At 47.6% G+C, this 23,588-nt stretch overlaps 1 protein-coding gene across 1 annotated transcript; it reads right to left on the bottom strand.

The window, feature by feature from the left end:
• Positions 1 to 10,287: 10,287 nt before the first annotated feature.
• On the bottom strand, positions 10,288 to 23,588 carry RAB33A (RAB33A, member RAS oncogene family). Its single transcript, XM_010354801.2, has 2 exons — positions 22,901 to 23,588; positions 10,288 to 10,872 (listed from the first exon to the last, which is right to left on the bottom strand). Exons 1-2 carry the CDS (start codon positions 23,156 to 23,158, stop codon positions 10,417 to 10,419), a joined length of 714 nt encoding a protein of 237 aa, XP_010353103.1. The 5' UTR covers positions 23,159 to 23,588; the 3' UTR covers positions 10,288 to 10,416.

Here is a 23,588-nt window from a genome sequence, read left to right as displayed (position 1 = left end):
TAGAGACAGGGTTTCACCATGTTGATCAGGCTGGTTTTGAACTCCTGACTTCACGTGATTCACCCACCTCGGCTTCCCGAAGTGCTGGGATTACAGACGTGAGCCACTGTTCCCGGCTGAAAACAGGTAATTTTAAATAGCGGTAGTCAAGTGTTCTTTGGTTTTGTAGGACTTTCAAAATGATTGAGAAATACCTTGCTTTCTCAGAGAGTAGGGATATTTTCACTCAATCTTGAAATTGTCCTTTTCTGTTTTCCCCTTATCTCCATTTTTCCCCTCATCTATCTTCTCCAGTATGTCCACCTAAATAGATTATCATAACATAGAATCAAAGGAAAGTGTTAAGTCGTACAAGTTTCTTTTTTCTTGATAAAATAACAGAATGGGATATTTCTATCTAGCAAACCTTCAAGCGCCTCAGAACATAAGATTCCTTGACAAATTAGTAGATACCTTGGAAAACTCAGCTACTTAACCAGTTGTCTTATTGATTGAGTCAAATCCTTAAAGGCCACAATTTGAAGTAATTTCAAAAAGTTGATTTAGTTCTCTTAGTAACTTCCAAGTGACTTTGTGGTCAAGTTACTTCAGTTTTGAATAATTTAAAAGGAGGACATATTCAGCACAGCTTCATTTTTAAAACTGAATGATTGGGAACTACATGAATGATCTTCCATTTTCATTCTTTCCAAGTGTCCTTTATGTCAGGGGAATTGGATAAGGAATAATACACAAATGTTTATGCACAAAATACATTTTATATTTTGTCTAAATTCAAGGAAATCCCATAAAGGTGATTTTCGATTCCATTACGCAAATGTGGAAACTGAGGTAACATCATTCTGAAAATAAATGGTTATCAGGAAGTACTGGCTTGTTCATACTATAGAGCACCATTTTTCCTGCTCTGGTTTTAATCTCTTCCCTTTCTTTAATGAAAGGTCTGTACTATTCAAAGCTGATTCTGATCTGTTGACAAGTAAACAGTTCTTATCTGGAGACCTAAAACTTCATTCTCTTCATAGCTGTCTTAACATGCAATGGCCATAGAAACCAGTGCACAATCACACTATTTTTGTTGTTCAGAGGAATGGAGAACTGAAAAGGACCTTAGAGGTCATGCCTTCCCATCCTTCAAATGGTGCAGGAAGCTCCTCTAAAATACCTCTTTTTAAAAAGTTACGGTTGTTCAAGCTGGCCCACCCGTTCCTAGACTTTCCAACCCCCTGCAGTGCCCTCCCCTCCTGGGAGGATGATTTGTTCCTCAGGAGTCTGCTTAGCCCTTACCCCCAGGTTCTGGGCCTAAGCCTGACCTAAGAATGAATTCAGCTAAGAATGAAGGGAATGAAGTTGTCGATCTCCAGATAAGGATTGTTTACTTGTCGACAGATCAAAAGTCAGCTTTGAATAGTACAGACCTTCCATTAAAGAAAATGCTCTGATTTGATTAAAACCAGGGCAAGGAAAATGGAGCTCTATAATGTGAGCAAGTCAGTACTTCCTGATAACCATTTATTTTCTGAATGACAAGTGACCTCAGTTTCCACCTCTGCAAAATGGAATTGAAAATCATTTTTACAGGATTTTCTTGAATTTTGATAAAATAATATCTGGCATCTAACATCAACTCCCATCTAATCTACTAGTTAATCCTAAATGAAGCAGAGATGGGACCATTAACCTCAGGCCCAGGAGCACATCCTCCTTTCAGGGTTGGAATGTGCTCTGTTGCCCAGGCTGGAGTGCAGTGGCACGATCTCAGCTCACTGCAACTCCTGCCTCCCGGGTTCAAGCAATTCTCCTGCCTCAGCCTCCTGAGTAGCTGGGATTACAGGTGTGCACCACCATGCCCAGCTAATTTTTGTATTTTTAGTAGAGACGGGGTTTCACCGTGTTGGCCAGGCTGGTCTCAAACTCCTTACCTTGTGATATGCTCACCTCGGCCTCCCAAAGTGCTGGGATTACAGGCGTGAGCCACCGCGCCTAGCCAGTGGTCTCTCTTAAAGACTTCCAGGATTGGCCAGGCGCGGTGGCTCATGCCTGTAATCCCAAGACTTTGGGAGACCGAGGCGGGCAGATCACAAGGTCAGGAGATCAAGACCATCCTGGCTAACACGGTGAAACTCTGTCTCTACTAAAAATACAAAAAATTAGCTGGGTGTGGTGGCGGGCACCTGTAGTCCCAGCTACTCTGGGAGGCTGAGGCAGGAGAATGGCGTGAACCCCAGAGGTGGAACTTGCAGTGAGCCAAGATTGCTCCACTGCACTCCAGCATGGGCGACAGAGCGAGACTCCGTAAAAAAAAAAAAAAAAAAAAAAAAAAAAAAAAAAAAAAAAAAAAAAACAGACTACTAGGGCTGCTTACCTATCCAGCTTCAAAATCTGTCTCCCTGGGCAGGTGAGGTCTTTCTCAATGTCTCCTCTCCGTCCCTCCCTGCTGCCAGGCTAGTAGGTTTCACAGACTCCCCTTGGGAGAGTTAAGCCCTAGTGATTTGGCAGAGGTAGCTTCAGGGCACTCCCAGCCCATTCCCTTTTATGAGTAACCCCTCTAGCTCCAGGTGTCTAAATGCACAGATTGGGACCAGGATTAGCTCCTTCTGTTTGAGTGTCCATCCCAGGAAATGGTCAGTACTGGTCAGAAAAATACTGGAAACTTTCCTGCCTCCTGCCTTCACTGATCTTACCAGCAGGAGGCGCGCGGCAGACATGCAATCTATTTTTTCTCAATCTCATCTTGAGCCTTGTGTCCAGAGTGGTTGGTACTCAGATTATTCTCGGAATTAGTCTTCGGCTGTCTCTTATAGTTAAGAGGTTCTTGCTTCCTGGTTTCAAGGGAACAACCCAGGGACATTGGGTATAACTGGAACTGTTTCACTTACCCTAAGTTTAAGGCCTGAAAAGATCCACTTTACCAGGTTGAGTTCCCCCATTACCCAGATTGCCCTGGGGTTCACACAGCTGGCTTTGAAACTCTGACTCAGGAAAAGTCATTTCTGAGTTTAGGGCTCGCTAGGAAGCCTAAGGGAAACGACCCCGCCCCCACCCTACCCCTGCCCCAGACCTGGAGGCACATCAGAATCAGCTGTGGACATTCTAACACTACAAATTAATTCCTGGGCCTGCCCCCAAGATCTACCTGACCAGAGTGTTGGGAACCGCAGCCCCAGGAATCTGTACTTTAGCAAGTCCCTCACTGATTTCATGCTGTCAGCTGTGAACTGGCATTTGGGAACCACGAATCTAGGGGAATCTCTGGGAACCCATCTCAGTACTCCTGCCCCAGCACCGCCTCTTAGGGGCACAGAAGTCAAGATGACTTGGAGTCAGAACAAGGTTTTTTTTTGTTTTTGTTTTTGAGATGGAGTCTTGCTCTGTCGCCCAGGCTGAAGTGCAGTGGTGTGATCTTGGCTCACTGCAACCTCTGTCTCCCTGGTTCAAGTAATTCTCTTGCCTCAGCCTCCCGAGTAGCTGGGACTACAGACATGCACCACTACTCCCGGCTAATTTTGTATTTTTAGTAGAGACAGGAGTTCACCATGTTGGCCAGGCTGGTCTCGAACTCCTGACCTCAGGTGATCCACCCATCTCGGCCTCTGCCTGGCCCAGAACAAGGTTTTAACTCATGTGGCTGTGCCACTTGAATCATGCTGAGATTTTCAAGGGACTTGGAAGTGGTTCAGGAGACTAGGGAGGCCCTTTCAGAGGCAGCAAGGCCCCTTCCAGTGAGGCATTGAGGGATGGTGTATAAAGGAGGGGCCTCTTTAAGGTAAGGCGGCAATTATGTTCCCTCAGGTGGTACAAGCGGATAAATACTGGCCTCTCTCTGCATCTGCTGGTGACAGTTGCAGAAGCAGCTGAGCCTTGCTTTCCAGGGAGCTCTCAGCACATCTGCGCTCTCTCCTCTGCCGCCAGCACACACTGAGGGTGGGCTCAGTCAGCTTCCCTCAAGGGGTGGGAGCTGCTCCAGCTATTCTGGGCTGGGCATCCATCCCTGGCACTGCTCTAGGTGGTGGTGCTCAGAGCAGCATCTGGTCCTGGGCTCTCTGATGGAAGGACCCTGGCAAGACAGTCCCCAGGCTGGATCCAGGGGCCTGAGCAAATGAGCAGGTATTGGGGAAAAGGATAGTTTGGGGGGCCCAGTGGCAAGATGCTATAGCCCCAAAGACAGGACAGCAGAGTCAGCTGGCTGTGTGGTCCCCAGCTTCTGTCTAAGGCAAGGACATCCTGAAGACTCCTTTGGCCCAGAGCTGACCGAAGTGTCAACCCACTAGGCTTCCTGGAGGTATCCAGTCTGCGGCATCTGATTCAGGGCGGAATGTACTAGACAGGCCTCCTGGGTAGTGAATGGCCTGCTGGCCAAGCCCCCATGGGTCAGGGAAACTGGCTGGGGTAAACCTGGCATCCCTACAAGAGTCCCAGAGCTGGGAACTGGCTAGAAAGACAGTGTAATATCATAGAAAGAGCCGAAACTTGACGTGAGACAGATCCCCATTCATCACTTACTACATTGGACAAGTCACTAAGTCTCAGTGCATCCATGTTCTTTGTTTGTACAATGGAAATCAGCCAGGCATGGTGTCTCACTCTTGTAATCCCAATACTTTGGGAGGCCAAGGCAGGAGGATCACTTGAGCCCAGGGGTACAAGACCAGTTTGGGCAACATGGCAAGACCCCATCTCTATACAAAAACCGTTTTCTCTCTCTTTTTTTTTTTTTTTTTTTTTTGAGACAGAGTCTTGCTCTGTCACCCGGGTTAGAGTGCAGTGGTGCCATCTTGGCTCACTGTAACCTCCACCTCCTGGGTTCAAGTGATTCTCCCACCTCAGCTTCCCGAGTAGCTGGGACTACAGCCGCGTGCCACCACGCCCAGCTAATTTTTGTATTTTTAATAGAGATGAGGTTTTCCCATGTTGGCCAGGCTGGTCTCGCTGGTCTCAAACTCCTGACCTCAGGTCATCTGCCTGCCTTGGCCTCCCAAAGTGCTGGGATTACAGACGTGAGCCACCACGCCCAGCCAAAACTTTTCCTTAATTAGCCAAGTGTGGTGGCACACACCTATGGTCCTAGCTACTCAGGAGGCTGAGACAAGAGGATCGCTTGAGCCTAGGAGTTTGAGGTTGCAGTGGGCCATCATCACACCACTGCACTCAAGCTTGGGCAACACAGCGAGATCCTGTCACTAAAAATAAATAATAAAAAATAAAAATAGAGGCCAGGTGTGGTGGCTCACACCTGTAATCCCAGCACTTTGGGAGGCCGAGGTGGGCAGACCACAAGGTCAGGAATTTGAGACCGACCTGACCAATATGGTGAAACCCCATCTCTACTAAAAATAAATAAATAAATAAATAAATAAATAAATACAAAAATGAGCTGGGCATGGTGGTGCGCACCTGTAATCCCAGGTACTCGGGAGGCTGAGGCAGGAGAAGCGCTTGAACCCGGGAGGCGGAGGTTGCGGTGAGCCGAGATCACACCACTGCACTCTAGCCTGGGCGACAGAGTGAGACTCTGTCTCAAAACATACATACATACATACATACATACATACATACATACATACACAAACAAATAAATAAATGGAAATCATTATCCTGCTCCATAGGGTTGAAAGAGCATTAAATGAGCTAGTGAATGAATGTAGAGTGTTTTAGCATGGTGCCTGGTACATTATAGGCATTCACATGCTAGTAATTATTTCTCCAGGTTCTGTCTCTGTAGCACAGGAAAAGTCCCAAAGGTACAAATGTAGATAGTGAAGGGGAGCCGTAGAAGAAAGATAGGGACCAACATGATTAGTTCCAGAGACACAGTAAGGCCAAATGATGCTGGAGGCACTCTCCTTCCTTTGAATCCCTCCACTCCTCACCAACCTCACAGAAAAAAGAGTCTCATGATTCTCTGACCTCCTGGGTCCCCTTCTACTGGGTATGCTGTGGGTCAAGGCCATTCCCGTATCCTCTCCCTCAATCTGAGGGAGGCCTGAGCACCTTCATACAACCGTGCTGTTGCCATCATTCAGTTCTGGGGCTGCAAAAGAGATCTCACTAGCTATTTGAGACCAGACTGAACAACATAGCGAAAGTCCATCTCTACAAAAAATAAAAATAAATTATCTGGACATGGTGGTACATGTCTGTAGACCCAGCTACTCGGGAGGTGGAAGGGGGAGTTGCCTGGGTTGAGATGTCGAGGCTGCAGTGAGCCAAGATTGTGCCACTGCACTCTACCCTGGGTGACAGAGTGAGACCTTGTCTCAAAAAAATAAAATAGGAGGCTGGGCATGGTGGCTCACGCCTGTAATCCCAGCACTTTGGGAGGCTGAGGCCGGTGGATCACTTGGGGTCAGGAGTTTGAGACCAGCCTGGCCAACATGGTGAAACCTCGTCTCTACTAAAAATACAAAAATTAGCTGGGCTTGGTGGTGCACCTGTAACCCCAGCTACTCAGGAGGCTGAGGCGGGAGAATCACTTGAACCCGGGACGCGGAGGTTGCAGTGAGCTGAGATTGTACCACTGCACTCCAGCCTGGGCAATAGAGTGAGACTCCATCTCTAATAATAAAATAGGAAAAGAAACGAAAACTCCCAGTCATGGCCCATAGGGCCCCCGTAGACCTAGCCTTACCTATTTCTGTACCTCATTTCTTGCCACTCTCCTTTGCTTGCTCTATTCCAGCTATCCCCATACTGGCCCCCTTTCTGTCCCTCAAACACACCAACGTTACACCACCTGCCTCTGGATCTTGACATTTGCTGTTTCTGCTGCTTGGGGTTCTCTTCTCCCTTTTTCTTTTCTTCTTCTTCTTTTCCTTTTTTTTTTTTTTTTTTTTTTTTTTTTTTTTTTTTTTTTTTTTTTTTTTTTTTGAGACAGAATCTCACTCTCTCACACAGGCTGGAGTGCACTGGTGCGATCTTGGCTCACTGGAGCCTTCACATCCCCAGCTTAAGGGTTCCTCCCACCTCAGCCTTCTGAGTAGCTGGAACTACGGGTACGCAACATTGCACTGGGCTAATTTTAGTGTTTTTTTTTCTAGAGACAGGGTCTCACCATATTACCCAGCCTGGTCTTGAACTTCTGGGCTCAAGCAGTCCTCCCACCTTGGCCCCCCAAAGCTCTGAGATTACAGGCATGAGTCACTGCACGTGTCCCTGGTTGCTTTTCTTCATTCATTTCTCAACTTAAGTGGCATCTCTTCAAAGATGTCTTTTGTGCCACTCCAGCAATATGTTGCCCTCCCCCACGTCTGTCACCTTCAATTCATTTACCCTGTTTTGAGAGTCCTTATCACTCTCTCAAATGAACTTGTTTAGGGGCCTCATTTCTTGTTTAGTGTCTGTCTCCTTTAGGAGAGCAGGACTTTGTTCATGTATGTAACACCAGGATTCAGAATAGTGGCACATAGTGGGTTCTCAATGAATGTTTGTTGAAAGCCTAGAAGGTGGCCAGGCACAGTGGCTCACGACTGTAATCCCAGTACTTTGGGAGGCCGAGGTGGGCAGATCACCTGAGGTCAGGAGTTCGAGACCAGCCTGGCCAACATGGTGAAACCCCATCTCTAGAAAAATACAAAAATTAGCTGGGCATGGTGGTGGGCACCTGTAATCCCAGCTACATGGGAGACTGAGGCAGGAGAATTGCTTGAACCCGGGAGGTGGAGGTTGCAGTGAGCCAAGATTGTGCCATTGCACTCCAGCCTGGGTGACAAGAGTGAAACTCTGTCTCGAAAAAAAAAAAAGAAAGAAAGAAAGAGAAAAGAAAAGAAAGAAAAGAAAAGAAAAAAAAAGAAAAGAAAGCCTAGAAGGTGTCAGAGGCGATCCTGGTTAGAGGACTCATAACACTAGGAATGTTGTCATCCTTGGCCCCTGTAACTGAAGAAAGAGGCCTGACCAAGAGGGGCCTGGACTCAAACTGAAATGTACCCATTAGGACAGACAAATGCACCTGTAGTAACTGAGCAGTGGCCTAGCCCTGCAAGCCAGGTGATGGCAACCAAAAGGCAACACAACAGCAGGTTGTGTCCTGAGCAAGGAGTCAGCGTCTGGAGTGTGAGACAAGGTAATGGGATGTTCCATCTGGGAGAGGCATAGCAACCAGGCTTCCAGCACACAGCTCATCCACAGACAATGGGAGCCCAGCCCTTTGGGGGAGATTCTGGGGCTGGGAGTTGGATGGGGACAACTAGTAAGAAAAGCAGCTCTAACTGGAGTGGTAGGCAGATTCCAAAGACTGAGATCCAGGCAAAAGTCAAGTGATGAGAACCAGACTGGTGACTGGACTGAGTCTGAGGCCACTGGGGGCTGGACTGAGTCTGAGGCCAGGTGGGGATGGGATGCGGTAGAGAGGGCTGCAAGGATGAGCCAGGCAGGACCAGACAAGCTCTTTATTTGGGTGGGAAGCACATCTGGTGTGTGTTACCCTTCACTGTCTAGGAACAGAGCTCCACACGCCTAACAGAGGAAAGTGTTCAGGAGCTGTCTTCCCAAGACCCCCTCAGAGCGGGATTCCAACAAGAGAGACCCCTGAAGGAGCACACCATCTTTCATGCAAAGAAATTCACCTGGAGCTATTGTAGACAAGTCTTTACTAGCCACTTTTAGTTACTTTCACAATTGGACAAGGAGCTTTCGTATCAATAATAGGACCAGATGTATAAGAAATAACTATAGGACTCGCCTGCTGGAAAACTACCAAGAGCTCTCATTGGCTCAGAGAGCAAGTCCGGGGTGGGCGCGGTGGCTCATGCCTGTAATCCCAGCACTTTGGAAGGCTAAGGCAGGCGAATCACCTGAGGTCAGGAGTTGGGACCAGCCTGGCCAACATGGCGAAACCCTGTCTCTACTAAAAAATACAAATGTTAGCTGGGCGTGGTGGCGGGTGCCTGTAATCCCAGCTACTCAGGAGGCTGAGGCAGGGAGAACTACTTGAACCCGGGAGATGGAGGTTGCAGTGAGCTGAGATCACGCCACTGCACTCCAGTCTGGGCAACAGAGCAAGACTCTGTCTCAAAAAAAAAAAAAAAAAAAAAAAAAAACTCCAAACTGTTCTGCCTGATGCACAAGCCCTCCCCAATCTCAGCTCCCACTAGCGCTGTTCAGCTCTCCTTGGGCCAGATCCCCAGTTGTCCTCTCTTCCAACTTCCAAGGTCATTCCTGCCCCCCTGATTTTGCCCACTCTTCTCCCCTCTTCTTTACCAATCTAAACCTTACACGTTAGTTAACATACAAAACAAATCTAAGTATTTTCCTGTGAGCCCTCCCTGATATTGAATATATAATGCTCTCACTTCCCACTGCACAACCTCACACTTGGTAATGTTGTCTAGTTTTTGTTTGCATGTAGTTTCAGTGTGTACATAGTTCCTGCAACTAGATCATAGGGTCTCTGAACATAGGGAACGTATCCTCTTGTAACATTTCTTCCCTAGCACCTAGCAAAGGCCTAGGGACATGATAGATGTTTGTTGCTTGAGCCCTGCCTATCCAAGAAAGGGTGGGGGTGGGGGTCACAGTGGGAACAGCCTTAGGGTTCAAGACTGATTAATGAAAAATAGGAAGCAGAATCTAACTATTCTGGAAGTAATCGGGCCCATTGAACGAACTGTCCCTTTTTTTTTTTTGACACGGTTTCACTCTGTCACCCAGGCTGGAGCTCAGTGGCACAATCTGGGCTCCCTGCAACCTCCACCTCTCGGGTTCAAGTTATTCTCCTGCCTCAGCCCTTAAGTAGCTGGGATTACAGGCATGTGCCACCATGCCTGGCTAATTTTTATATTATTAGTAGATACGGGTTTTCGCCATGTTGGCCAGGCTGGTCTCGAACTCCTACCTCAAGTGATCTGCCCGCCTCAGCTTCCCAAAGTCTTGGTATTACAGGCGCGAGTCACTGCGTCCGGCCATACTTTTTATTTTTAAACTGGAAAATACGGAGAGAGTAGTCTATCTGGGCATTCAAGGCACATATCTAGGGAACCTAGGAAATACCAGTGAATCCACATCTCCTTTCAAGACTTCTCTATGTCACTCTGCCTGTACTTGCTCTCTAGAAAAACATATCTGGCCTGTGCCCCAACCCCACCGGGTGTTTCTGCCCACTGATTACACTGAGTGAGAGAATGAATTAGTCCTGAAGAATTGACTCAAATGATGAGAATTTCAGAAAGCCTAGAAAGCTGGCAGGGAGTGTGCCACTGGCATGGGGAATATTACTCTAGTAAGACAAACTGCCTGTTCCACTCATCACAATCAGGAATGTCTTGGAGGAAAGCAAGACAAAAAGCCATGTGATAATCTATACAAATTTTATTTTGATATCAATTTGTATGGAAACAAGCAGGTGTCAGCATTATGCAGGCACAGAAAAAAGGGAAAGAAAAACTCCAGTGATAATTTATCTTGTATTTACACCGTTTGGTTTCAACAAGGACAGGAAGCTTTACTGTTAGCTTCCTGTGGGAACTCCAGTTTCTGCACCTTCCCCTGCTGCCTCTCAGCATCACGATACAGCAGGGATTTCTGGGCCTTCAATCGGCAAGCCAGGCACATGAAAATCGACTCCACGTTCTGGCTCTCTTTGGGGTCCTTGGCCGATGTCTCAAACAAGAGCATGTTGTGGGCATCAGCAAATTTCAGGGCTAAGTTGGAGGGCACCTGGATCTGTTCCCTCAAGTCACACTTGTTTCCCACAAGCACTTTGGGGACTAGTGGGGGCACAGCATGCCCATTGCATTCTTGGATCCACATTTTGAGGTTGGTGAAAGATGTCATCTTGGTAACGTCATAGACGAAGACCACAGCATGTACATTGCGGTAGTAATGCTCGACCATGCTTTTGCGGAAACGTTCCTGACCTGCTGTGTCCCACACCTGAACCTGGAACATACAAAAACGCAGAGACGGAGTCAGAAAAGGGAACATGAACAGAGAGGAGAAAACATGGTTTTGTAGCACTATAAAAATGAAGTGACAGGACGGGTGCAGTGGCTCATGCCTGTAATCCCAGCACTTTGGGAGGCCGAGGCGGGCGGATCACCTGAGGTCGGGAATTCGAGACCAGCCTGACCAACATGGAGAAAGTTCGACTCTACTAAAAATACAAAATTAGCCAGGCGTGGTGGCGTGTGCCTGTAATCCCAGCTACGGGGGAGGCTGAGGCAGGAGAATCACTTGAACCAGGGAATCGAAGGTTGCGGTGAGCCGAGATCGCGCCATTGCACTCCAGCCTGGGCAAAAAGAGTGACACTCCATCTCAAACCAAAAAAAAAAAAAAAAAATAGAAAAAGAAAAAAAAAATTGAGTGACAAGCCATGACACAGGAAGTGGTTCTTTGACAGATGAGCAGAATGGACTTATCAAAGCATAAAGAGAAGTTTCAGGATTTGTCAAGTTTTTCTTAAGATTGTTAACTGAAAATTTTGAGTTGAAAAAAATCTTAAGATTTTTAGTTGAAAAACTGGATGTAAATTGGTCAACTTTTCTGGAGAGCAATTTGGCAATATTATCAAGAACCTCAAAAATGTTCATAACTCTTAGGACCTGAAATCTCACTTCCAGAAATCTATACAAAAGAAATAGGGATGTGGTCAAAATTTTGTACTAATATTTTACAGTGTTATTTAGAATTTTTTTAAAAACAGGAAAAACCTAAATGCTCACCAGAAAAGGAATAGCTAAAGTTCATGTCTATACAGTGGGGCCGGGCACAGTAGCTCATGCCTGTAATCCCAGCACTTTGGGAGGCCAAGGCGGGTGGATCACCTGAGGTCAGGAGTTTGAGACCAGCCTGGCCAACATGGTGAAATTCCATCTCTACTAAAAATACAAAAAAAAAAAAAACAAAAAAAAAACAAAAACATAGCCAGGCCTGGTGGTGCATACCTGTAGTCCCAGCTACTCGGGAGGCTGAGACATGAGAATCACTTGAACCCAGGAGGCGGTGGTTGCAGTGAGCTGAGATCGTGCCACTGCACTCCAGCCTGGGTGACACAGTGAGACTCCGTCTCGAAAAGAATAAATAAAAATGAAAATATATCTGTACAGTGGGATATTATGCAGCCATTAAAAATAATGTTTTCAAAGACTAAATTGTAAGAGAAATGCTCACAAAATACAAGTAAGTGAAAATGCAGAATACAGAATTTTTCTTTTTTCTTTTTTTTTTTCTTTTTTCTTTTTTTTTGAGACAGAATTTCATTCCTGTTGCTGGGGCTACAGTGAAATGGCACGATCTCAGCTCACTGCAATCTCTGCCACCTGGGTTCAAGCAATTCTCCCACCTTAGACTCCTGAGTAGCTGGGATTACAGGCATGCACCACCACGCCCGGCTAATTTTGTATTTTTAGTAGAGATGGGGTTTCTCTATGTTGGTCAGGCTGGTCTTGAACTCCCAACCTCAGGTGATCTGCCTGCCTCGGCTTCCCAAAGCGCTGAGATTACAGGCATGAGACACCACGCCCAGCCTCAACATTTTTAATATGCTATGGTCTCAATTTTTTGTTTTAAATGTTAAACATAAATATATGCAAAGCACAGACTGGAAGTGTACACACCAAAACATTAATGGCTATTTATCAGCAAGGAGACTATAGTGATATTTATTTTCTTCTTTTTAAATATTTTTCCTTATTTTCTTCTGCAAGTATGCATTACTTCAGGGTTTATTTGGTTTTTTGTTTTTGTTTTTGTTTTTGTTTTTGAGATGGAGTTTCACTCTTGTCGCCCAGGCTGGAGTGCAATGGCTTGATCTCAGCTCACTGCAACCTCCACCTCCCGAGTTCAAGCAATTCTCCTGCCTCAGCCTCTCGAGTAGCGGAGATTACAGGTGCCTGCCACCACGCCCAGCTAATTTTTGTATTTTTAGTAGAGACGGGGTTTCACCATGTTGGCCAGGCTGGTCTCGAACTCCTGAACTCAGGCGATCCACCCACCTCGGCCTCCCAAAGTGTTGGGATTACAGTCGTGAGCCACTGCACCCGGCATTGCATTACTTTTTATTTAAAACATATATATATATATATATTGTAGAGACAGGATCTTGTTATGTTGCCAAGGCTAGTCTCGAACTCTTGGCCTCAAGCAATCCTCCTGCCTCGGCCTCAAAATGTGCTGGGATTACACGCATGAGCCACTAGCCTGCATTACTTTTTAAAGAAAACAGAGTTAGTGTTAAAATCTCACCTTCAAACCCTATTTATTTATTTGTTTATTATTTTGAGACGGGAGTCTTGTTCTGCCGCCCAGGCTGGAGTGCAGTGGTGCGATCTCAGCTCACTGCAACCTCCGCATCCCAGGTTCAAGAGATTCTACTACCTCAGCCTCCTGAGGAGCTGAGACTACAGTCTTGCACCACCATGCCCGGCTAATTTTTATAGTTTTAGTAGAGAAGGGGTTTCACCATGTTGGCCAGGCTGGTCTTGAACTCCTGACCTCAAATGATTGAGCCTCCCAAAGTGCTGGGATTACAGGACTGAGCCACCATGCCCAGCCTCCAATTTAATTTTAAGTTCACTTTTTGGTTATGTAAAAGGTAACTTAATTCACTGAATTTTTCTTCTGTATCTCAGCTTTTGGGATAAAGGCCAAATTGTGAAGAAAAAAACTGCTATCTGTAACATATGCAAAGACAAAACTCCCAGGAGATATACATTCAGCCCAATATATTTCCTTTTATATATCCAACGTCTTGGACAAGGGAGATTCATGCTCAGAATGATGGTCCCAAGGCCCTATACAATTCTCAGTTATCAAAGAAAATTTGATTATGGCCACTAATTGACTGCTATGGCTCTTAAAACGAAGTATAGCCTTTATTTGGAGTTAGCAGTCAGTAAGTATAATCTAGTAAATATAATTGAATCTGTCGGCTGAGTGAAGATTTTACAGGGCCCTAGAGTCATCATTCCAAATATCAGTTTTCATTGTCCAGGCTCCCCGTCATCTCCCTCTATTGACACGGTTTCCAAGTTCCTCTGGCAAGACCTTCAGATTGAACCCTTCTTCTATTCCGATTTCTGTGTCCCTCGGCCCTCGGCCAGACTCCTCTCTCCTCACTCCTGGACTAGAGCAAAGTATTTTGGATAGTGGATGTTTCCATTGCAGGGTCTCTTGAACACTGCTTGCTTGCTTGCTTGCTTTTTTTTTTTTTTTTTTTTTTTTTTGAGATGGACTGTGGCTCTGTTGCCCACGCTGGAGTGCAGTGGCGCAATCTCAGCTCACTGCAACCTCCACCTCCCAGGTTCAAGCAATTCTCCTGCCTCAGCCTCCCAAGTAGCTGGGATTACAGGCGTGTGCCACTGCACCTGGCTAATTTTTGTATTTTTAGTAGAGACGGGTTTTGCTATATTGGCCAGACTGGTCTCGAACTCGTGACCATAGGTAACGAAAAAGTGAACTTAAAAATAAATTGGAGGCCGGGCACGGTGGCTCACGCCTGTAATCCCAGCACTTTGGGAGGCTGAGGCGGGCGGATCACGAGGTCAGGAGATCGCAACCATTCTGGCTAACATGGTGAAACCTCGTCTCTACTAAAAAATACAAAAAAATTAGCCGGGCGTGGTGGCAGGTGCCTGTAGTTCCAGCTACTCCGGAGGCTGAGGCAGGAGAATAGCGTGAGCCCAGGAGGCGGAGCTTGTAGTGAGCCAAGATTGTGCCACAGCACTCCAGCCTGGGTGACAGAGCTAGACTCCGTCTCAAAATAAAAAATAAAAAGTAAATAAAAACAAATAAATTGGAGGCTGGGCATGGTGGCTCACTCCTGTAATCCCAGCACTTTGGGAGGCCCAATCAATCCTGATCCACCTGCCTCAGCCCCTGAAAGTGCTGGGATTACAGGCGTGAGCCCCTTGCCCGACCTCTGAATACTACTTTCTGACCAGTTTTCCTCAATCCCTGCTTGTATCAGCATGCCATTCACCTCTTCAGGAAACTACTGTAGCCCTCTACTGCATGTGGCATCACATGGATTCCAAATGTGGAATTCTGTCTGCCATAATTTCACCCTTCCCAACCTGGTTTCAAGCTACTCAGCCACACCTGGTTGATTCCCTCCTCTGTACTTTGGGTCATGCTAGTCTACTCCTCCCCTATAGAATCGGCTGCCCCCTCATTGCCCTATCCAAATCTCACTCATTCTTCAACGTTAAGCTCATGCTTCTGGCTTCTTCCTCAAACCTTCGCCAACTTCCCTTCAATTTTCTTTTCTTAGGAATCTCTGTTGCACTTTGAGTCTGCATCATACCATTTCGAATAGATTTATGTTTTCTAATTGTCTCGTCAGTGCTCTTGGCATCTCTCCAGCAAGACTGTAAGCAGTCTTTTTCTGCATCAGACCACACTCGTCACTGAGGTTGTCACCATCATCATTATCAGCAGCAGCCACGTTATCAAAAGGCAGTGATGGCCTGAACCACTGAAACTACAAGCAGTCTGGCATCCTAGATATCTGCCAAGGCGATTTCAGAGGGAACGTCTGACTGTGATCACACAGAAAAAACATAAGTCCTCAAAGACTGATTTGCTTCTGCAAGCAAGAGACAGAAAAGATGTTCGTTTCTTCCACCTCTCCATGGTGTTCTGAACAGGAAGAAAGGGAGAACAGACCACAGGAGGAATGGAGGTCAGTAGGAAGACAGCAGGCATAGCCCAGGAATATCATTACCACTTGGCTCCTGATCCCCACTCCCCACCCCACCCCCCAGCAGTCTTCACTCTTGCCTTTTGCCTCTGAAGAAGGCTGAATCCCTACCAGCCCTCAGGCATGTGGCAGATGCTTTAACACCATGAGCTCAGGACTCTAAAAATACCTGCCACTAGCAGGAACACGGGTGGGAGTGTGTGAGGTGTTTGAGGCTGAGTGAGGTTGGCCATTTGGCTTTTCTTTGGCTTCATAATTGCATATGCCGCCCAAGTTGCCGGAACTGCCAGGAGGGCCCTCTCTGCTAGAGACCTCCTCTGTCTTTCCAATGCTATTGGGAGCCTTGAAGCTTTTATTTGGAGGCTCCAAATTTAAACTGCAGGCACTGCTCCCTTCCAGCTCTTTGTAAACCCCACCCTGAGTTCTTTGCAGACGTGTCTGTCATGAGAGGGGAGCCAGGAAGCAGGCTGCTCGCAGCAGAAAATAGAAGAACCAGTGGTGTGGCCTCAGAAGCATCAGAAAGGAAGATCACAGCAGGCAGGTTCCCTAAACACATGAAATGATCTCATTAAAAAAAAAAAAGTCGCCGGGCGCGGTGGCTCACGCCTATAATCCCAGCACTTTGGGAGGCCAAGGAGGGTGGATCGCAAAGTCAGGAGATCGAGACCATCCTGGCTAACACGGTGAAACCCCGTCTCTACTAAAAAATACAAAAAATTAGCTGGGCGTGGTGGTGGGCACCTAGTCCCAGCTACTCGGGAGGTTGAGGCAGGAGAATGGCGTGAACCCGGGAGGCGGAGCTTATGGTGAGCTGAGATCGCACCACTGCACTCCAGCCTGGGCTACAGAGCGAGACTCTGTCTCAAAACAAACAAACAAACAAACAAAAACATCAGACAGGGTCTCACTCAGTCACCCAGGTTGGAGTGCAGTGGCATGATCTCAGCTCATTGCAGCCTCAACTTCCCCAGACTCAGGTGATCCTCCCACCTCGGCCTCCCGAGTAGCTGGGACTACAGGCATGCACCACCACACCTGGCTAATTTTTGTATTTTTTGTAGAGATGGGGTTTCCCCATGTTGCCCAGGCTGGTCTCAAACTCCTGGGCTCAAGTGATCTGCCCGCCTGGGCCTCCCAAAGTGCTGGGACTCTAGGTGTGAGCCACTACGCCTGGTCTCTCTCTCTCTCTCTCTCTCTCTCTCTCTCTCTCTCTCTCTCTCTTTCCAGACAAGATCTCATCATGTCACCCAGGCTGGAGTGCAGCAGTGCAATCATGGCTCACTGCAGCCTCGACCTCCTAGGCGCAAGCAATCCTCCCTCCTCAGCTTTCCGAGTAGCTGGGACTACAAGCATGCACCAGCACACCCAACTAATTTTCATATTTTTTTTTTTTTATTTCGTAGAGATGGAGTCCTCCTTATGTTGCCCAGGCTGGTCTGGATCTCCCGGGCTCAAGCAACTATCCTGCCTCGGCCTCCCAAAGTGCTGGGATTACAAGTGTGAGCCACCTTGACTAGCAGTGATCTCATTTTGTTTGAGAGTTAGGTGTTCCTGTTCTCAGCATCTTCATAAAACCCTGGCCCCCGCCAAGCAGTGAACGCATCTCCTTCCTCTTTTGCAGCTGCCTCTCCTCTCACCCTTTCCTCCTTTCCTGTGGGCACCACATCCATACAGTGTATGGGGGTGAAGACTGCCTCTTAGCCACATACATGTACCCCAGATCCTTGTTTCTCTCAGATGGCCAATGGAGTATAGTGAAGTCAAATCAATTTGGGTGCAGATCTCGGCCCAAGTCATGTTAGTAAATGACTTGTTGGGTGTCCTTAGGTAAGTTAGGTGCCCTTAGGTAAGTTAGGTGTCCTTAGGTAAGTTACTTGCTCTGTCTTCAGTGTCCTCATCTGGAAAGTGATGATAACAATAGTAAGGTAGGGATGCTATGAGGATTAGTAGTCCTTGTAAGTACACGACCCAGTGCGTAATACTCCCTTCTTTCATGGCCTGAAATCTCCACCATTAAGTCTAGATGGGCAACAGTTTGAGCAGGCACTGTTGGAAAGGCAGCAAGCATCCCAGCTCTTCTGCTCAGAAGCTGAGTAAATGCCAGACAAGTCTTTTAATCTCCCTGAACTGAGCCTTGTTTTTCTCACCTCTACAATGGGACCTTGATCCTCCTATGGTTGCTGGGATGATCCAGTGAAATAACACATGAGAAAGGACTTTTGGAAAATGTCAAGCACTCTGCAAATATTAGTTGTTGCTCTGGTCTCAGAAAGGCCATCAAGCCCTCTTCTGTCGGTATGGTTCCTTGAATCCATTGGTTTCTCATCCTGGAAATCATAGAAAGCTTGGCTTCTCGAAGGTGAGACAGAGCTAAAGGCCATCCAGTGGGGAGGGGGAGGAGAGAGGAATGCTGGCAACATGCCATGGGTGGCCCGGGGGCAGGCCCGAACTGATGAGGTGCTAGAGGAGGATGGAGGGGCACAGCGTGGGGAACTGCCAAAGAGAAATCTAACCTTTTGAACTATTTTCTGGGTGAGCTTCAGCAAGCCCCCCACCCCCTGCATGTGCTCTTAGCTGACAGGGGGATTTCTTTTCCCTTGGAAACATAACTGGCATCTTTCTATAGATGAGGCATGAATGTCCTTTTGTTGGAGGCTGATGGGGGAGGGTAGAAGTGCAAAAAAAGGAGACAAATACATCTGTAACCTTTGGAGCACGCCCCAGTGGATGATGGGAAAAGTTTAAAAGAAACCTGTTTTCAACTAGCTGGACTGTCCCATCTGCATCTAAGATCTACACACAAAGCTGACACAGAGAATGGCAAAGGAGGACAGAGACAAAGAGAAACTCACACACAGAAAAAAGCAGCAAGGGAGACAGAGAAACTCACACTGATGGATAATTAACCATTAAGCTAACTGGCAGAAGATAGAAGCTCAGAAGCCCTAAGGAAGACATGATGTCATTCTGATTTCAGGCAGCTTCCAACGAGCACTTAGCTCAGCCTCCATCCACTTGATAATGTAACACAGGAAGGTATTTTTTTTCCCCAGTGATTAGTAGAGGAACAGAAATTCACAGTCCTGAACTGTACCTGCCCTTAGCCACAGCTGACTTGCAGTGTATCTGGTCCCCAGGGCTGGGGCACAGGGAGTGCCCAGCCTGTGGAAGGAACCAAACTATTATAGACAGAAGTGCAGCTTCCATGCAAATTTACAAAGAATGATTCAAAAATTAGTTTCTTAGCCTCCCCTCTACTACATACCCTCCCCCCCTACACACACACACCCCTATTCAGCATTTTCTAATGCATTTAGGAGACAGACTCAATAAATTTAGCTACATCTGTAGGTGACAGACACATCATAGTCATTAAGGGAAGTTCCACTCTTCCTTTGGGGGTTGGGGGATACCTCCACCCTTCCTAGGCTAATGTCAGGAAAGATTGTCAGCTATCTCTTATGATGTCCCTCTGAATTCTTGTCATAGGTAACCTTGTGGGTTGGATGGACCATGGAGCTAGGCTGGAGAGAGGATTTTGTGCTCTTCTAAGCCAGGCAGCATGATGTGTGGAAAGACCAGAAAGGGAATTAGGCAGATCTGAGTTCTAGGCCTGGCCCTGTGTGATCTTGGGCAAGTCACTTTCCCTCTCTGAGGGAGGTCTCAGCTTCCTATCTGCAAGAGGAGGACACTGGATTACAGAATCTGTAACGTCTCTTTTATCTCTGAACATTCTCTGCATTTCACACCTGAGTTGAGACAATCAAAGTGCAAAAAGTAAACCCAGGGCTCCCGCCTGTAATCCCAGCACTTTGGGAGGCTGAGGCAGGTGGATCACCTGAGGTCAGGAGTTCGAGACCAGCCTGGCCAACATGGTGAAACCCCGTCTCTACTAAAAATATAAAAATTAGTTGGGCATGGTGGTGGGTGCCTGTAATCCCAGCTACTCGGGAGGCTGAGGCAGGAGAATCACTTGAACCCGGGAGGCCGAGGTTGCGGTGAGCTGAGATCATGCCATTGTACTCCAGCTTGGGCAACAAGAGTGAAACTCCCTCTCAAAAAAAAAAAAAAAAAAAAAAAAAAAAAGTAAACCCAGTTGAGTTCCGTGTGTCCTGGATACAAATTGAAGGAGGCATCTGAAAGGCTCCTGGGGCCTTGGGCTATAACCCTAAGTCCCTGGCCTACAGGAAAGAGCAAGACTGGCTGACTGACATTCTACCTCCCTCTGTCAAACTCCCCCAATCTAAGGGACTGAATATTCCCCTGTAGAGTGGAATGCAGTGGTAAAGGGTATGGTCTCTGAATCTGGGTTGAAATTGTGGCCCTGTAACAGGAAAGGCAGGATAGTGAGGTGGCGAAGTGCTTGGGCTCAAGAGTCAAAGACTGAAGCTCAGATTCATAGGCCATTGAGTTATTTCATCTCTCTTAGCCTCAGTCTCATTATCTATAAAATGGGAATGATAACAATAGTGCTGATTTGATAAAGCTGCTGTGAGGAGCAAATAAGATAATGCATGTAAAGTGCCCAGCCTGGGCTCTTTGCTTATTCAATACATAGTTATTATTATTATTATTGCCTACTCATTGGAGGCTTTTCTTGGTGTTCATACAATTGAGTTCACCAGGACTCAATTGTAAATGCTTTGATGGGGTGAGGGTGGGGAACATAATGATTGGAGACAGCAAATGGGGCTTCAATACCCTAGAGATGGCCTTGAAAATTAATTACAGCGTGGCTTTAACTACACCAAATCAGTTGTCCCTAGCAGGGTTTCATGTATGTGCTACCCCGGGACACAGGCAGGCAGCCCAGAAGAGGCCACACCCTTGGTCTTAGACTGAGAAGAACTGGCTGAGATCTCTCTACCACTCTCCTGCAAGGGCTGGCATGTTACAGTCCAAAAGCCTTCTATTGCTGGCCATGGTGTAGGCCAGACCTCGGACTGTCACACCGGACTTTTCTCTCTCTCCCAAAGGGCAAAGCCCTTGGCAGTCATCTCCAAGCATGGCTTTGGCATGTATTCCTTGAACAACTTCAGGCTAGCCAGAGTGTGAGGCCAAATCTTCTCCTATCTAGATCATGTGCTAGCTGCCAGGCTCTGCCATCTTCCCACAGACATGCTGGTCTCTCGCCTGCCAGCTCTGGTCCTGAGACTGCAGCAGCTTTACAAGAAGCAGGTTCACCATCTCCCCACTCTCACACGCCACTCTGAGCTCCTTCGGAATCTGCCCTCAGAGGACTCCTCCATGGGCAGTGTCACAAGGCTTTGTCCTCTTGAAAATATCATCTTCCCAAAAAAAGCCTGTATTAAGCACTTATCTGCACGTGGTGTTGTGCTGAGTTCTGTTTCTAGTGAGTCACACTGTCACAGGCTCTGCCCTCTGGGAAAAAGTCTGGAATCTTTGCCAGAGACTGTAAAGTCCAGTTTGGCTAAGTACTGGGGTGTTGGAAGAGAAGGAATGGTTTAAAAATTCCTCCGAGGCCACTGGGTGGTGACTCTTCCACTCGTGTTCATCTCCCATCCCTCACTTTCTAGCTTCCTCCTCCCTCCTTCTTTAGATTCCCAAACACTTCATTTTTTCCATTTAAATTTCAGATGGGCTTATTTCCCACCTTTTAAATCCAGGGAACTCTTTGGCTCACTGTAGCACTTGATTTTAAGCAAATGAGAGCATTAGGTTTTTGAGGGTTTAAGAGCCCATCCGCAAAGATATTTCTACTTTGGATTACAAAGGCATGTTTTAGAAATTCTAGAATCTTATAGCCTTACATTAAAGAAGCCAGACACACTAGAGGAAGTCTTAACCAAGCAAATGTCAACAGCCCCAGGAAAGGACAAAGACAGATGCTGCCTTTGACTTTAAAAGGAAATGTAGCAATTCCCCTCCAAAATGCAAGGGGCAAAAAAGATCACGATTTCAAAATAATGTTCTATCTTCCTGATCCTGGGGCTCTCCCTTATCAGTACTGAGCTGTCCATCTTCCTGACATCTAGTGCGTTGGCCCAGTTTCTGAAGCCATTTTTAGAACAGGTTCATTTTAATAATCAAGGAGTCAGGAGTCTTGCACAGTTTCAAGTGTTTCATCAGTTACTCAGCCCTTCTTTCCACGTCACTCAGAGGAGGGGCCTTGTGGTCACTTTGGCCGTTTGACCAGCAAGAAGGAGGCTTACTGTCACCCCTGACTCTGTCTAGGGTCCAACCATACGCTCAAGGAAAGGCCAGCTGTGAGCCTAGAAGAGTTGTCTTCAGTGATTCCGTTGCCTTTATAGAGGCCCCCCTCTGCTCCCCTGAAACAGGAAGTTGCCCTTGTTATGTCCTCCTTCCCTCCATCCCCTGCACATTGACATATTCGTGTCATATCAGGTTTCTACCTTTTCTGAATTAAAGGTGAGCACAAATGGTCAGACAAGAATATTTGCACTTAGCCTATTACATAAACTCATGGAGGGGGAGGATTGAGCATTTCCCTGGCCCTCGGTTAAGTCACTGCATTTTTACGAAGACCTTCTGAAGACAATACCAACAGAATGAATAAGGAGCAGTTCATGTATTCGATACCCCAGACAAGTAAAGAAAATACCATTCCAGGGGGCCTGTTACAAAAAAAAAAAAAAAAAAAAAACCAAGTTTTGTTGATTACAAAGGGCTGGCTGGTGACCCTGCCTCAATTTCTTTAAAAGGGCTCATGGCTTTCCGCCAGAACCACCTCACTCCACCCCCATCTCAACTCAGCCCTAATCTTAACTATAAACTGCAATTTATAAAAAATAAAGCAGCTTTTTCATTCTCCGTGGATTTCCATCCTTTCCTTCCCTCTAATGCCTTGAGGCTTAGCTGAAGTGGGGTTTTGCAGCCTATCGGCACCCAAGCGGTAGAAGAGACATCAGGATGTGTAAAGTGCTTTGGGATCCATCCCACAGACTAGGACCCAGAGAAGCTTCCTGCCTCCCTCTGCCCACAGGTGCTGCTGCTCGGGCTAGGGGTCAAGGATGGGATCCAACATGCTTTTCCTGGCAGGACCTGTCAGGCAGGAGCAAAGGGTAATAATGCAACCATTCTCGACCGCCCTAAAAAACTGAGTGATATGGGGACGGGACCCCGCTGAGAGAGGTGAAAAGGGGTGAGGAGGGGCCGAGGGTCCTCGGCTCAGCAAGAGGCGAAACCGCCACGCGCTGGACGCTGGACGATGACAACCGCTACAGCTATGCCTCGGGCGAGGTCCCCTCCCAGGTCCCTCCCTTCCTGGACCTGACCCCCTGGATCACCTTGATCTTCTCGCCCTCGATTTCCACGGTCTTCTCCCTGAAGTCCACGCCGATGGTGGCTTCAGTCTTGTCTGGGAAGGTACCCCCGCAGAAGCGGAAGGTCAGGCAGGTCTTGCCCACGTTGGAGTCCCCAATCACGATGATTTTGAAGATGCGAATCTGCACGTACTGGTCCAGCGACGAGTCAAGCTCCAGGGACGCCAGGCCAGCGGCCGAGGCGGGCTCCAGGCTCCCATGGCCCAGGATGGGCTGCGCCATCTCCCCCGGACCGAACCGGGGCCCCAACCCCCCTCGAGGGCTCCACACAAAGAGAACGTCCACGTTCGTGCGCTCGAGGCGAGCGAGCTCTGTGCGTGTGTGTGTGCGCGCGTGTGTGTGTCCGCCCGTGTGTGCGTGCGCCGGCACCGTGTGCGCGCGCGCGTGAAGAGGATGCCTCTCACTCCGGGCCCCCCTCCTCCTCCTCCAGCGCACCCTCCTTGCAGCTTGGAGGCACCAACACAAAAGCCAGGGAGAGGAGGAGAGAGGGAGGAGAGTGGACGAGCAGCGAGCCTTCTGCCTGTGTGCGCCCTAGGACCGGATGCTCTGGCGAAGGACCCTACGGCGCTGCTCCAGCCGCCACCGCGCCTCGGCCCACACTCTCCCCTGCCTGGACCCCCGAGACCGACCGGAGGGAAGAAGCCTCAGGAGG

This window comes from Rhinopithecus roxellana, chromosome 7 (assembly GCF_007565055.1).
Source record: "Rhinopithecus roxellana isolate Shanxi Qingling chromosome 7, ASM756505v1, whole genome shotgun sequence".
NCBI lineage: Eukaryota > Metazoa > Chordata > Mammalia > Primates > Cercopithecidae > Rhinopithecus > Rhinopithecus roxellana.
Note: the sequence above shows the minus strand (reverse complement) of the source record. Positions and strands in the feature narration are given on the sequence as shown.

What these genes read in the sequence shown, in the direction of transcription:
- RAB33A (XM_010354801.2), bottom strand. Translation starts at nt 23,158, where the DNA reads ATGGCGCAGCCCATCCTGGGCCATGGGAGCCTGGAGCCCGCCTCGGCC. An exon ending in TCGAGGGCGAGAAGATCAAG is followed by an intron (nt 10,873 to 22,900) that starts GTGATCCAGGGG and finishes TGTATGTTCCAG; the next exon opens with GTTCAGGTGTGGGACACAGC.